Below are 16,438 nucleotides of genomic sequence, written 5' to 3'. Positions count from 1 at the left end.
CCACAGGGAGTGTTTTAATTCAGAGTTAGAGTTAGGGGGCATTTCAATACTACAGTTCAAATTCTCCTGGGATTTTGATTCCTCTGTTATTGAATGTTTATAAGGAAACACAATGTCATTACTATACAGAGCTCAGATTAATCACAGTCTGGAAGCTGAGTACTATCACATACAGGTTTGACGTGAAAGGTGTCACAGGCAGCTTGGCTTTTTAAAGACATCTTTCAAAGTGCTAAAATGATTTATGTACAAGTTTGAGGATGATTATTTATTTAACACCTTCACCTTTTCACTTGATTTTTGTTTGGTTTTTCTCTGCTACAGACTATGTCAGAGAGGCACAATGATCATGCAAAACAACAGTTCATCCTTGCCCCTTTTTCCGAATGTGAGCTCCTTCTGGAAGAGAGATCCGCATGGACCGGGCCTCCCTGATGAAGCAGCATCACTCATTGGCAGCTATGATTTCCCTCAGACCACAGAGAGTTTCCCTTTCTCCACTGTGGAATCAGCAAACATGACCCTAAATGCCACAAGCAAAGACCCTCTGGGTGGACACACTGTCTGGCAAGTAGTTTTGATTGCTTTCCTCACTGGGATCCTTGCACTGGTGACCATCATAGGAAACATCTTAGTGATTGTTGCATTTAAGGTTAACAAACAACTGAAAACAGTCAACAACTACTTCTTGTTGAGCCTTGCTTGTGCAGATTTGATCATCGGTGTTCTCTCCATGAATCTTTATACCACATACATCATCATGGACCACTGGGCTTTGGGAAGTTTGGCCTGTGATCTTTGGCTCTCCATTGACTATGTTGCCAGTAATGCCTCTGTCATGAATCTCCTTGTGATAAGTTTTGACAGGTATTTTTCCATCACTAGGCCACTAACATACAGAGCCAAACGAACAACCAAAAGGGCTGGGGTAATGATTGGTTTAGCATGGATCGTCTCTTTTGTTCTTTGGGCCCCTGCCATCTTGTTTTGGCAGTATTTCGTTGGGGAGAGGACTGTGCCTCCTGATGAATGTTTCATCCAGTTTCTAACTGAACCTATCATCACTTTCGGCACTGCCATAGCTGCCTTTTATTTGCCGGTCACCATTATGAGTATTTTGTACTGGAGGATCTACAAGGAGACGGAGAAACGCACCAAAGAGTTGGCAGGGCTACAGGCTTCGGGCAGCGAGGCAGAGGCAGCACGCTTTGTGCACCAGACAGGCAGCTCCCGGAGCTGCAGCAGCTACGAGCTGCAGCGGCAGAACATGAAACGCTCCGCCCGAAAGAAGTACGGACGCTGCCACTTCTGGCTCACAATGAAGAGCTGGGAACCCAGCACGGATCAGGGGGACCAAGAGCATAGCAGCAGTGACAGCTGGAACAACAACGATGCTGCTGCCTCCCTAGAAAATTCGGCCTCCTCTGACGAAGAAGACATTGCTGCAGAGACCAGAGCCATCTATTCAATCGTGCTGAAGCTTCCTGGTCACAGTGCTATCCTCAATTCCACAAAACTACCCTCCTCAGAAGATTTGCATGAGTCAGGGGATGAACTGCAGAAATCCGACACAGAATCGAAGGAAAAGAAACCTAAAAAATTGCACCCTCCCAAAAGCGTTCAGGATGGTGGAAATTTCCAAAAGAGCTTTACTAAGCTTCCAATTGAACCAGAGTCAGAAGAGACAACCACAGCTTCTGATGGCATCTCATCAGTGACCAAGACATCGACAGCCCTGCCCTTGTCCTTTAAGGAAGCAACCCTGGCAAAAAAGTTTGCCTTGAAGACCAGAAGTCAGATCACAAAACGAAAACGAATGTCACTTATCAAAGAAAAGAAAGCGGCACAGACACTCAGTGCCATTTTGTTTGCCTTCATCATTACCTGGACCCCATATAACATCATGGTTCTGGTGAACACCTTTTGCAGCTGTATCCCCAAAACTTTCTGGCACCTGGGGTATTGGCTTTGCTACATCAATAGCACAGTGAACCCCATGTGCTATGCACTGTGTAACAAAACATTCAGAAACACTTTCAAGATGCTGCTGCTGTGCCAGTGTGACAAACGAAAACGACGCAAACAGCAGTATCAGCAAAGGCAGTCTGTCATTTTTCATAAGCGGATCCCTAGGGAGGCTTCATAAAATAGTATTTTTTAAACAAATAAAAAAAATAATGAAGTAGGGATGGGATGGGACAGGGTGGGATGGAATAGGATAGGATAAGACAGAACAGGATGGTACGGGATAGGGCAGGATGGGCAGGATAGTAAGGGATGGGATGGGTTGGGGTGGGAAGGTGGTTCCAGGGTGCTGATTCTATGATTTAAATATCAAGACATGAAAGCAGCTGCCAGGCTTATTTATCCTTTCAATAAATCCAGTTTAATATAAAGGTCAATCTGCATTCAGCAAAAACTAAGAAAATTCAACATTTTTACTAAGGAGTGAAAGATTTAACGAAGTTTTCCTACGAATTGGTGAGAAGCTGCATAGCAATTATAAACCCATTACTGATCTGCCCAGCTCTTTGATTATAATCAACTCTGGGATCTCAGGTAAGCACATCTAGCTAGCCCAACTCTTCTTTTTCCAAGGAGTACAACAACATTTGATTCAAGTTACATACATATGTAGCAAGCTAGCAAAACAGGATTATGAAATTATTTGAGACACTGTTTAGGTGGAAAAATTGCCTGTTGTTGTCCTGGTAGAGCTTCCTGTCTACTTCTCTTCTGGTATATTGTTAATTGTACCCCTGATTCCTGATTTCTGAGTATCTATGAGTGCAGCTGATGTTATATGTGTGTGTAAGAGTGTGTATGTATGCATAGCACACATTCACATCTCTGAAATACACACATACCAGGAAAGAGGTGACCTATTGTTCTAGGGTTTACAAGGCCCCCCATCACGATTACATGTGATTGAAATTTTTAAAAAGTCAGAAAATCATGTTCTAAGTATATAGCTCACTATTTGCCACCTGATATTCCAGTTTATCTCTGGAACCAAAACATAGGGTCCACATTTCAAACTGAGAAAACCAAAACATAGCCTGTGAGTTTACGGAGTTTTACCATGGGGTACTTGGCCAGTAAAACCTTAATCTTGAGCACAGAGTCTCTCCTCAAAGTGATCAGGCCTCTTTAAAAGACACAAAAGGGAAAGGAATTGAAGGCTACCTTCAGGGAAGAGCATGAAGCTCTCTTTGCAGGGCACAGGACGATGAGCACCCAGCTCTGGGCTGCACGGTACCGATGCTCAAAGGGAGCCGCTCAGGAGCCCGGCAGGCACAACCATCAGCAGCAGCCCCGTGTCCTGCTGGGGAGGCTGTGCTGCTGTCGAGGCACACACGGCTCCTGCGACACCTTGTCCTGGGCTGCACCGTGGGGATGCACCACCCTTCTCAGAGCCAGCTCACACCCTGTGTGCAGTATCTGTACGGCTTCCGATGAAAGCTCAAGCTGTAATTTTCTGACTAACGTTGGTGGAGCCCTGCTGCTTGCGCTGTCTGCCCAGGTGATCTTCAGATGCAAATGATTTGTTTCCAAGAAATGCTTTATTTTTGCACGTGAAGGATGCTCACTAAAAAGTGTTTGTTTTCCACAACCTGTTTTAAAAATCGTCAGGAGAAGTGCACCTAAATCCGTTTGACGCCAGGTTATTCGGTGGTGTGAAAAATGTGATATTGCCAAATTGTAACCTGGCAATTTTTGATAAAGACAATTTTAAAAGGGCTTTAATATTTATAGTTTAGACATGACCAGTATTTCCTGGTATTTGTGATGTGGTCTGCACCAAACATGATTTATAAAAGTCAGAGGTCCCCTGGGGAAAGGATTGTACTTTAAACTGTTGCTCTAAATCTGATTTAGTTACATGTTGAAAGATTATTTTGTATTCTCCTTTGAACTGACCAAAACTTTTTTTTTTTTTAATTGCTTAGACTCTTATTTTGCTGAAAATAAAACAAGTATCTTATTTTACAAAGGGGCATCAGTGTTGTGAACACAGAACTGATGTTAAAGCTGCTTTTGTATTCAGTGTGAGATGGTGTTTACAGATGATTTTGACAACAGTGGAAATATATTAAATGGTGTCTGTGTATCTGAAATATTTAATTTTGTGTTATGTTCATATGAAGAAATATTTATACATATTTCACCAAATGTTTTATTTAATGTTGATAAATATTGCTCTTCAGTCTTCAGCTGTAGTGTCCTTTTAAAGTGATTCATAAAGGTCTGCTTGAGAAATGAATAGACTATACCTAGTTTTATTGTCATTAAAATACATTCTCTTTTGTATGAGTTGTTTGAAATGTCTACCCCAAAGAAATCTCATAAATTATATTCAAACTCTACTGCAAGTACAATTTTAGTACAAAAAAAATAAACACTTAAAGCTTCATCTATGTCACTAGTACATTTTGAACTAAAGATAGACAATTGTTTTGCGAGTTTCCTATCCTCATACAAAGGCACCCATGTTGCAATGAAAATTAATTACCTTTATTTATAGAAAGAAGTATATATTTGGAATATATTCATTACTCAAGTTGACCTAAAAATGTTTTAACATTTAAATATATATCAATATCTATATATATTGCCATATTATTATATTCTGATATCTAGAGTAGTGCTGTGCCCCTAATACACAAAATGTGAGAGCATGTAAGGAAGCCAGAGTTCATCGGGGGATTTGCGGTATATTAGTATTGATTTTAAAATGGGAAACTAATATTTTTATTGAAGTTAAGCTTCCTTGAAAGCGTCTGTCACCACTGTTTACATAATAGGAAGAGTTAAATCCTTGGATTGTTTTACCAGAGAAATAAACAACCTGTCTTTTGATGTGTGAACAGGCTTTAAAATGTTATTTACAGACAACATAAAATGTGTATGTATACCCATATTGTAGTATACATCAATTTAGTTATTATTTATTTAATGGAATATGCACTATTAGGATTTGGCTGTGTTACAAGTACAGTGGGCATCAATTTAATTTTGTATTTTATATGTTTCTGTGTTTGCTTGAAATCCATGCACACACAAAGATTTTAGCTGTATGCACTAGTGGATATATTATTTATGAACACAGGCGCACATAATAGGTTGCAGAAGAAGAACAATGCAAGACCGATGACACAGAATTACTTTTAAGAAGTACAAATGGTGTAATATTTCATCTTTTTTGAGGAAAATTAAGTCAGAAACACAGTGGAAAGCGTCATTCTGATGGCAGACAAACAGCTCAGTCCCATTAACTCTCCTCCCAGCTCTGAAAGCTGGCTTTTCAGAGACCAGTCTCCGTTAATTGCAATAATACAAGATTAGACCCCATATGAAGAGGACCAAAAAGTCAGAAGCGACAGCCAGACAGGAGCCATTGGGTAGTCTGGAGAAAGCTTTGTAGAATAGACCCCAATCACTGTCAGCCTCTGAACAGACAACAGAATACTTTATATGTTTGGCTTTTTCAGTGTGAAATTGTGATAGAAGTTTGTTACTTCTATACTGGTATGCAGTGAGAGATGTCTGATCTGAAGATCTGAGGGCAGGGACCATGGTGCACGTAACACTTTTTCCTACTCCTGTGTAACAAAAGTAAACTGCAAATCAGTCTGGCACTGTTCCAAATCTAAAAAAAATACAGGAAAGGCCTGAGTAGTTTCCAGGATCTAAACTTGGGGATCTGTGGATCTGTGTAACCTAAACAGGTAATGGCCTAAAGAGTCCTGGCAGTAGGAATACCTACACAGATACTCTGAGAGAGTTAATGACCTTTCTCAATTATTTACAGCTTCATTTTCTTACTTTCCTGTCTTGATTATTATATTTCTTTACTTATTCTGCAAGAATATTCTAAAAAGTCTTGGTTCATAATCAACCTTATATATCTAAAAATATAAGTAGAGATCCCAAAGTACACTTGTTTTTCCTCTACAGAATGCAAACATCAAAACTTTTTTTTCTCTTATCAGCAGCATCAATAATTTAAAAATAGTTATCATCATGCTACCCTATATACAGTAGGGATGGTCAAGCAGTGTCATACTATTTATAAACTGCTTTTCACTCATCCCTTACCCATCTGACTATGCATTGCTAGTCACATTTATATTCAAGATTCTAAACCCTCATTTTCTTCCAGATGGCTCCTAGATTCTTATGTTAACATATGCTCTACAAACCTGCCTTGTTATCAGGTGGTTTTTTGTTTGGTTTCTTTTTTTCCTTTCACAATCTCCCTCTGCAAAGTTATCTGATCTTACATTATCAAAAGACACTTTACTAATTTCAGGAGTTGTATAGCATTGAGATCTGATACTTTCTTTTCTAAAGATATATAAAACATATCAAAAACAACTGGAGAAGGCTTTGCATTTGCCAGGTCCTTATTGGTAGGAAAACTCTGTGCTACAAAGTCTGTTTACCAAGCCTGACCAGGGAATGACCAGTCCCTAGGGATGTTCTCCCAAACCCCCACTATCTTGAATTTTGACACAGTCATCATGTGTTTTAATGCATTGGGAAATGCATTTTTAAATGTATTTTTTAAAAAAGTACATACTCATTGTGGCAGTTCTGAGTATTCTTTGACCCACACAAATCTACTGTCCCTATTCACAAATTGTTTCCACCCTCTGTGATTTTCTATTTTATATATTCTTTTATCTTCTATGTATTTGCCCATTCAAATACCACTGCACTGGCTTCTGGGAGCAGGTACCAGGGTTTCATATTTGTAGGTTGCTTTTGTTAGCCTGAAGGGTGTGCAGAGATGTCTGGTGGAGCTGAGGTGTTCGTAATGACGGCTGCCTTCTCTGACTCATGCACTGCGCTCCCATGATACCCAAACACTTCTGTTTGGAAGCTTAGACAAAGCATGCATGACATTCAGGTTTTCATGGAATTAAAAACTTCATTTGATTAGGATGTTCTTTCTTGTAGCAGGCATTGCTCATTTATAGCATGTGAACATTTCCACCTCTACATTTTTGAGCTGCCAGAAAGATATTGGGCAAGATGCTAATTTGTATTGTCTGATACTTGGCCTTTTTTACTTCAGCTTTTAAAGTAAGGCAGAGATAAAGCAGTTGTGCTATTTGCTGAAAACTAGTTGAGTATGAATGGGAATTCTACACTATATTCATTTCATTTCATACACCATGGCACTGCAACTGGCCGAGATTGAGCATCACAGTATTTGATGTCACTGACAGTTCTTCACAATCTCAACTGGCAAACTCATTACCTATGCTGTGCTGGCATTTGGGACTTTGACTGCTCTTCACCACTCACTCTGCACATTCAAAATACAGCATAGATTGTATTTTTTTTTTTTTCTCAAAAAATATCATTGTAGTTATTTCCTACATGTGCTTGAGGATGCTTTGCTTAATTTTAGATATCAAGATGGCTCAAGAGACCCAATCTCTGTCTGGGGTTGTTTAATGGAAGGAGCACAGGTGACATGGGAAAATATTAAGATAAGTGCTACTTATTTCATGGCCTATTCCAACATCTGTTGTATGGTGTGTATATTGTACACATGCATGTATTCCATGCACTTGTATATGTCAAAAAGATAACTTATATGGGACTCTACTGTGCATGGACATACAGAGAGATGTACCACATCTAGAGCAATGTTTACAGATGTATGTACAAACTAAGGCTGAAATTGTCAGCAATGGAAACATTGCCTTTGATGCCTCATCAAAGTTGTAACTGGACAGTGAAACTGTGTATGTTTCCTCTGCTTATCTGCAGGAAAAGTTTCCAAATCTTTCCTTTTTTACAACTGTGTTGTCCTTGTTTCTGGATATGGTTTTCAGTGTACTGAGCTGGATTTTTAGACATTACCCAAAATTTAGAAATGCATTAACATATTTCACTTACTGAGCTATTGCATCAAGGCTGCACTAGGTTTAACTACATTACATTACCCAAACTCGTGCTGCTTTTTTTTCAAATAAGAAAAAAAGGCCTCTTAGACTAGATTCTATCTAGGTTCATGTAAAAGAAACTCCTTAGCTAATGTGAAAATCACTGCCAGTTTCTCAAAGTTGAAAGAGAAATCCAATCACTATGAAAACAGTTTGAGGCAAATGTCACAAACATATAAAGCCAAGTCACCTCTGCAAATTCTCTGAGGTCAGAACAGCACTCCTTCCATTAGAAATGAGAGGAGAAAAAATTACCATCCTCCCTCATTCCATCCTATTGCTCTGCCCTTTCTGTTGCATGATATAATGCTTTTCATTTGCCAGGCCCATGGGTGGAATTTTGCAGGCTTTACAAACCTCATTCACCTGGTAAGACTAGGAAATACCCACTATATCTAGATCACTCACCCCCTTCTGGGTTTTCAAACAATAAATCCTTGACTGTGTGATGCTGGCTTAAGGGAAATGAAAATGGTGACAAAACCATTCAGTCTAACGGTGGTGAGGAGAGGTAGCTTTTTCCAAGCTAGTGAAGCTATAAAATTTATGTAACTTGGCAGAAAGTGTGGAAAAAACCCCAAGACATTTAAAGGCTTGATAGATGTGCACATCCCCCTTGCATAAGGGTGAATAAAAGCATGAACACAGTGCCCAAAAAAGTTCAGTGTCTGAACGACTCTGTGAGCCAAAAGCTCGTGTCCCCACCAGCTACACTGTTGGCAGAGAACCCTGACACCCCACTCAGACCTCTGTGAAGAGATCCTTGTTAGAGCACTCTAGGACTAAATAAAAAGGCCTCAATATGTAAGCAGGGCTTGTTTTTCTGGGTGCATATGCATTTTTCAGGAATTTGATGGGAGATTCTTTCTCACTCCCAGAGCAAAGTTATTTAGTGCACTTCCTGGAATGAAAGTACTCTTGAAATCATCTGGTAATCATCACTCAACCATGCCTAACAATCAGAAAAGCACAGGGTATTACTGTGCCAGGAGAACTTAAATTTATTTTTCAATTCATTCATACAGGCATAGTTAATTTACTGAAAGTACTCAAAAGATCTGAAAAATTTCACACTATCATGGAAATAAAGTCTCTGGACAAGAATCTGATTCCTTATGTAGTTTCAAAACATCCAGTCTTCTTGAGTCTGTTTTTCTTCTGTATTGAAATCTTTGGGTAACAAAGCAACTGTAGTCATTCCTGAAATACTGCCTACTCTAGAGATGCCAAAGGGATGAGGAAATGGCCAAATGGCCTTCCTTAATTTGTGCTTAATGTGTCCACATTAAGAATTATTATTGATGTTGCAGCACAGACTAATTAACACCATGGGGCAAAAGAAATAAGCCAATTTACTTTGAACCTTGCACAGTGCTGCACTCTGCTTTTGCACATTACAAGATACAGGCCTGTGCTGTATTTCCTGATGCTCAGTGCTTTTTTCCACTTATTACTTTTATCGTTCACACAGATCACTCCCCTCCTATTGAACACACCTATCACATATATTTATTAATACACCTGTTGAATACCCTCTGCCATCAATATAGGAATATGTCATTTCTTTGCATCTGCAAAGCTATGTGAAATCAGATATAGCTGGAGTTAAGCAGATTTTATCCTCCATTGGCATGAATTTTTGATTCAGAAATACATTCCATTTTCTTGCCTCATATTGCCATTAATGACATTTATTTTTTAAGTGATATTAGGACCAAAACTTTCCACTTTTCAGCCTGTAGAAGTACATCTGAGTAAATGTTTCGTTCCTTTATTCAAAATGAGGGTGATTTCTTGGCCATAGGGTAATCTGAACAAGATCCTCTGTGTAAAGGATAGAACAGCATTTATCTCCTGCTCTGCCCCTGCACTTCACTGGATATGATGGAAGGTCCTTTCAGGTCCTTTCACTTGTTTTCAAAACAGCACAGCTACATTACATAGTTGCATATTTCTCCTGCTGTGAGACAGGAAGGATCAGCATGAAAAATGCAAGAAACCTAAACTAATGTGCACAGGTGCACTTTGGATTTGTTTTATTTTGGTTTTCTGTCTCTGCAATGCATATTGACTGACACAGAATGCATCAGTAGAGGTGAAATATAGACTAAGGATGGACAGCTGCTCCCAAAAGCAAGCTGCATAGGGATGGATCATTGAAGTTTGTGTATTAAGTGCACTGAGTACTAAGAGCTCTTACCTAAAGTTGTAAAAAGCCTGAATTACAATTCATTGCTTTCCAAAAGAAGTAAGAAAATGATAAATATAATGCAAAGTTTTGTAGTTGTAAGCTGTGCATGTTAGAAGATGTCAGCGAAGGAGATGTCTTTTTTTTTAATATGAATTATCCCTGGGTTTCCAGATGTGTCCCATCACCCAGCTGCCTCTTAACCCTATTCCTCCTGCCTCAAAGCTGACCAGCAGTCATGGGACTTCTGCCTCACAGGAAGCTGGAACTGAGCTCCTGCCCCTGCCACCCCACAGCAGGAAGGGTGTGGGCCACACCAGTCAAGTTGTTACAAGAAAGAGCCATAAGCTTCCTGCTTCCCTCTGGAGATAGCGGGTATTTTTGTGATAGAAATAGAGATAACATTGCAGGAATCTGATGAACATATTTTATGTGTTTCCTGATATGTTCCTATTACTTGAAAGCTTTCTGTTCTACTGGTTATGGAGCAAAACAAGTCCCAGAGACATCTGAAAACATACTTTTAAGGCTTGAAAATTTAAAATAAATTGGGTTTTGCCTGTTGCTTTCTGATTTTGAAATATATGGAGAAATTACATGCAGTAATTAAGCATCTCAGAAATAGGTTTCATGAAAAGGAATTTGGAATTATAAAACTGGTTTTCTTCAGTAAAACCAATGGAGCTGAATGTACTGTAAACTCATAAAATAACAAAAAAAACAGAAAGGAGCCCCACAACTTCTGCTGTGTAAAAAGACAGTGCTTGATCATTCAGTCAAAATCTGGTGTCTATTGATCTAGTCATAGCTACCCATTCAGGTACTAGACAGAATGTTAATATTTTTTTAAATTATTGGACAAGTTGATCTTTTTTTGCTAACACCTGCCTTACTGTGCAGCAATTTTTCTGCTGAGTAATTAAATTCTATGTCTTGGTAAGCTCCCAGAAAGAATAATTGGCCCTAGCTCATATTGATAGCAGTTTGCAAAACACTAGCACAGTAATTGGAAGAGTAGAGGCAGGTAATGATGAAGAGCAATCGTTTTCTTTGGCTTCAGTGTTTTAGAGGAACATTCCCTTTTGCACCTAATAAAATGAGAGTAAGAGAAGATGCAGTGCCACCATTGCAGTCCTGAGGGCAGAAGGTGGATGGCTGTGTGTTGGTAGAAAAGTCAATACATTGGTCCAGGTCGAGTGTCCCACGAGAGCTCACAATTCTCTTTCACCGCATGGGTATCGGCCCAAAATGTGCTGTCAAAACTTGGCTCCCACTGAACTATCACGGTGGAACATTGTGCTCTTAAGAGATTTTCTCCTGCCAAGATGCTTACTCTTTTCTTTTCTTTTTTTTTTTTTTTTTTTTTTTTCCTTTTAACTCTCTACAGAAAACTAATCAGGTGGCACCTTCCCGTGTGGAAATTTCCTTGCAAATACATTACCGTAATCTACAAATCATTTTTACCCTGTATGCCCCTGATAACAATTGCATTAATATAAGCAGATAAACTCATTTATTTAGTTGCTGCTCATAGAGTGGCTTGCTAGTTAAGATAAAAAGCAAATTATGGGATATAAAAGACATATCTGATTGTGCAGTAATACACTGTGTGCCAAGCAGTTGGTGAGGTAAGGTTTACATAACTGCTAGATGTTGCTTGAACTTTTGAGATATATTTCCACGGGGTTTTTTTCTCTTGGGAGCCAAAACAGGGGCAGAACACAGAACAAGCAATTAAGAGAAATGTAATTGTTTTGTTTGAAGTAATATGAGATTGGAAGTTGCAAGAGGGGTAAACAATCTAGAAAGTGTTCTGCAATCTTCATCATGTAGATGCTTTCCTTTGGGGAAACTGTCCTTCCATTCAGTCTGGGAGGACTCCCCTTAGGTGAGAATTTGTAGAAGGAAATTTCAGCTCCAGTCATATGCTATAGTATTCTTTGACTCTATTAATTCACTTAATGACCCAGTGTGTTGCTCAGTGAAATTGCTCTGTGCTCTCTTAGCGATGGTGAAAAACAGCCTTTTCTGGGGGCTGATCCAAGCCCAGCTCCAGCTGATGGAAAGGCTCCCTCTGTGCTTCTGAAATGAACATTTTTTTCCCCAGAAAAGCAGGAGGCAGCCAGGCTCCTGCACCGTAATGTGGGGCTGGATTGTGCAGCCTCTCATCAGCATTACAGACCTCCAATTGTGTGCCCCCCACCTTGCACTCCCTGGGCATGAGCCCGCAAAGAAATTCTCTTGGAAAACATAGAGCAAACAGAGCAAGCCACCCCCAGCCATTTTCACACCTCTATATATATATGTGTGTGTACATATATATACGTATATCTCCTTCCAGTTCCCTTCCTCCTTCCTGCTACCCAATGACAGCATATTCACACAAGAAAAACAGTGGCTTCTAAAATAATTTCCATCTGAATTGTAGACTGCAGTGATCTTTATTACCAATAACATTAGAGAAAAATGGAAATGAGGAATTGCACAGCTCTGCCCTGTTTATGACTCCTTTTCTTCCTTTCTCATTCAAATGATGTACATAGAACATTTATTTGTTTAGAGGAAAGATTGTGGATTACTGGTGCAGCATTCTGATGGATATTTTAACATACTCAGAGAAGAGAAAATTTAATCTCACAAATAGGCATCTTGGATTTCTTTTTTATTTCTTACCAAATCAATCACAGGCAGTTTAAGACCCACCTCTCCACAAGTGTATTCCTGTATTTTTGACAATTGAGCAATTTTCTTACATGTGCCAGTGTGCTAAAATTTCTTTCTTTATCTGTTTTCTCACTAATGGTTTCTGAATTAACAAGCCTTTGCCTTTTTGCTGGTGCACAGAGTCTGTTTGCACCAGCCTTAGTTTAAGTAATCAGGAGTGATCCAGCCACAGTACAAATTTCCTCCACCTTACCTAAAATTACAGCTTGAATTAGACCCTTGGTGTTCTCAATTATCACATACTCAACAGCCAAGGAGTTTTGGGCAATGCTTTTAATCTTCGTAATATTTAATAAAGTAATCCTGTGCATATAATTGAGGTGTTAAAAATGCCAATCCATAATCCATCCCATTGCTTCAAAGCACCATATCAAATATGTTTTCCTATTAGTTGTGGAAGTAAATGTCAGGACTAGCAATGTAGTCTATAATGACATCTAAAACAAAACAGATAGTCTTCAAATACTTCATTAAATAATTTAACCTTATTGATCCTGGCTAAACAGACTTAGTTTAGCTCAATTCTGCTGTTAAGCTCTCTTCAAAATTCTCATTAGCATCCATGGAAATTCTAGAAAGAGCAGATAAATCAGTCTCTCATTATAGGACCGATAAATAACACTTTGGGTTTATATTTCTAGCTAATAAATGTAATCAAATTATTTAAAATGTAAACACTCAAAGCCTGTTCTGTGCCCTCAGGGAACCCCTTTATCCCACTGCAGCAAAGCTGCATATAGCAGGATATATTCCACTAATACAGTCAAAAATATATGGGTGTATACAAATAAACAGCTTAAAAAAATCATACTGTAAATGATGTGATTGAGTGAAACTGTATGTATATTTTTAAGTCTTCAGAATAGTTGAAGTTTTAACTTATTTCAAATTTTTAAGTTGAAATCTATTCATATTTGGGAATTTTGTACAACCTTGTAAAGTTAAATACTATGTCACTGTAATTTATTTTTGTTGTCATATACTGACACATGCTCATTTATATATGAAGTGTACTGTTTATCAATTGCTTCTAAGGCAGCAATAAAAACATGAAAGTTGTTCTCATTTTCCTGTCACAGCTGTCATTTATATCCAGTGCAATGTTTTAATACTTTTAATTCTGTTCCTTACTAAAGCAGATAGTGTACTTAAGAATTCTTAGCTATAGTCCTCAGTGAATACACGGGCTGCTCTTCGCTGTAGAGCTGTGACAACTTTGCAGAAGTCAGAAGTTCTGGAAAGGGATTGCCACTTCAGTGCATCACGCCAAGAGAACATCAGAAAGCGAATGGGAACAAAAAGTCCTGATTCCTTCTCTGTTCCTACAAAGTTTGGTTTTACTTTTTAACTGAAGGTTTCCATATCATACCACATGTCTTTTCAGCCTCTCTGAAGCATGGGGCATTCAGACCTCTTACAACAATGAATGTGGGCCAAAATTGCAGAGCACCTTAAAATATCAGTCCCACTGTTGGGATTTGATTCGGTAAAATGGTACTTCTCCAGTTTCCTTTCGTCTTGAAGAAAAGGCTTTAGAACTTTCCTCAATAAGCACAACCTGTAGAGGTCTTAAATACTTTCCTCGCCTCATACACTATGGCATGTACCTGCAAATTCACAGCCATTTGGAATGGTTGCACAGTTTCAGCTTTTTCCTTGGTCCAGCCCAGAGGCCAGATGTGTAACAGGGTGCAAAATGTATGTTCCATACATCAAGGACCACTAGTTACCATGAAATGCAATCATCTACAGACATTTAAGTTTCATATCTACAGCCACTATAAAAGAGAGGGCATAGGAGGAATGAGTTTAACTGGAGGGGTTTCCTCCAGTGATTCAACTTCTTTTTCTCCTTGCTGATGTGAGGAATATAAATGTAAAGGGAGCTAGAAACAATAAATGTCACTTTGTGTGATGTTCTCTGCAATAAAGTGCTGGAGGAAATAGATAAAATACAAAAAGACAAGGACAAGGCCCTGGACATTGACGACACAGAAAAGGGAAATTAACGTTGTGAAATGGGTGTGTTTTCTTTTTACAGTAACTGCAAAGGTGGGTTATTTTCTTGTTATATGTCATTTGGCATCTGCTTATGTCATGAGCCTTTCTTTTTCATCACTACCAAATTTCACCTGTCCATTTTCCTTCCTTTTGTTACAGGATGGAGTAGATATATTGTCACCCTTTCAGGAATGATTGTGCCCTGTGGATCACAGAATAACTCAAGCAGCTGGAGCACAGCTGGATGCAGAGAGCAGCTGAGGGTGCCACTCCTCCAGCCCCAGCCTGATCTACAGCGGGCTGCTTGTGCCGGGCTCAGGATGGAGAGGAGCGGCAGCACTCGCTCCCAGATACAGCTGAAAGGGATAAAACTGCACCCAGACTAGGAGTGCCTTCACACCTGGTACAAACCGACCTGTTTATGCTGTAAGAGATGAAATAAAGAGGGCAGAGAGGGAAAGGGAGCTTGGGGTTTTCTTATGGTTCCTTGTGTAGTTGGAATTGGCAGGTAAGTTTGCTTGGCACATTCTAAAAGGCCTCGCTGTTGGGATTCTGGGGAAAGAACTGTCTTGAAAAGTCTTGTAACTGCATTCAAAGGTCAGTTGCTTCAAGTAAGGCTAATGCTCTTGTAGATTAAAACCCTGGAATAAAGTTTCAAAGGTGCTTTTAAGCATTTCTAAAGAAACTCTGGATTGGGACTGAAGTCAACTCCTGATGCATTTATCATGAAGCTGTATAGTCCAACTCCTGGTCAGAAGCCCTGGTAACAGCCCTTGTGAAGCTATTAATTCTTAATTCTCTGAACAGTCTCAATCTTCTCTTTAATGCAAAGGACTCTGTGCTGCCCTCATTATAAGTATTGTTCAGGATGCTTTATCAAATAAAATAAAAAGCTGTGTCCTGTAACCAGTGATAGCTGCCATTATGGCAGATAATATATCTGCTTGCTGAAATAAGAATATGTAAAATCCCAAATGCTTTCCTCTAGCCAGCAAGCTGTTTCCTGATGATGCTTTCAAAATGGAAATGTACTTCTGCTTCATTGTACAAATATCCATAAGCTGTGTTTTTTTGGTGTTTTTGTCAGGCAGCTGATGCAACTCTTCACAGCTTTTTGGCTGTGCTACTTAATGCAACTAAATGAGAATTCTAGTGAGTTGTTTGTATCTTCTCTGAAGCTGTTTATTCTGCCCTGAAGTAGTAAGTCAGCAGGGAAGCATGGGAAGTTGACTTATTGAAAAGGTTTAACAGCAATATTTTTTTACTTCCATTCAGCTGAGGTCAAAGAAGAAGTACTACAGCTCCTAATGCTGCTCAAACAGAACCTGAGAGTACATTAGTCTGTTTCCCAAAGTTACCACACATTTTCTTACCGTTCCTTCAGCAAGGATTTGCCTTATCATTAATTAAATACACTTGTTGCTCTGAGATACAGTGGATAGGTATCTTTTTGTAGCTATGAAGAATGGCTACTTAGCAGCTTTTTACATGGCTTAAATTAAAATGTGCTTATCTTGGAGAAAGAAAAGATGGGATTTTTTTCCCCAAAAATATCCACTGGGGA

At 39.1% G+C, this 16,438-nt stretch overlaps 1 protein-coding gene across 5 annotated transcripts in view; it reads left to right on the top strand.

The window, feature by feature from the left end:
* CHRM3 (cholinergic receptor muscarinic 3) overlaps positions 1–13,938 on the top strand; it is a 269,118-nt gene extending 255,180 nt beyond the window's left edge. For all 5 annotated transcript variants that reach the window (XM_063390399.1, XM_063390400.1, XM_063390401.1 and 2 more), the window contains one exon: positions 325–13,938. In XM_063390399.1, the coding sequence (XP_063246469.1) occupies positions 325–2,146 (1,822 nt within the window). In that variant the 3' untranslated portion in view covers positions 2,147–13,938. The remainder of the gene's footprint in view (positions 1–324) is intronic.
* Positions 13,939–16,438: the final 2,500 nt, after the last annotated feature.

The sequence above is a fragment of the Prinia subflava genome, chromosome 2 (genome assembly GCF_021018805.1).
Source record: "Prinia subflava isolate CZ2003 ecotype Zambia chromosome 2, Cam_Psub_1.2, whole genome shotgun sequence".
Classification (NCBI taxonomy): Eukaryota; Metazoa; Chordata; class Aves; order Passeriformes; family Cisticolidae; genus Prinia; species Prinia subflava.
The sequence above is the reverse complement of the archived record's forward strand: the minus strand, read 5'-3'. Positions and strand labels throughout refer to the sequence as shown.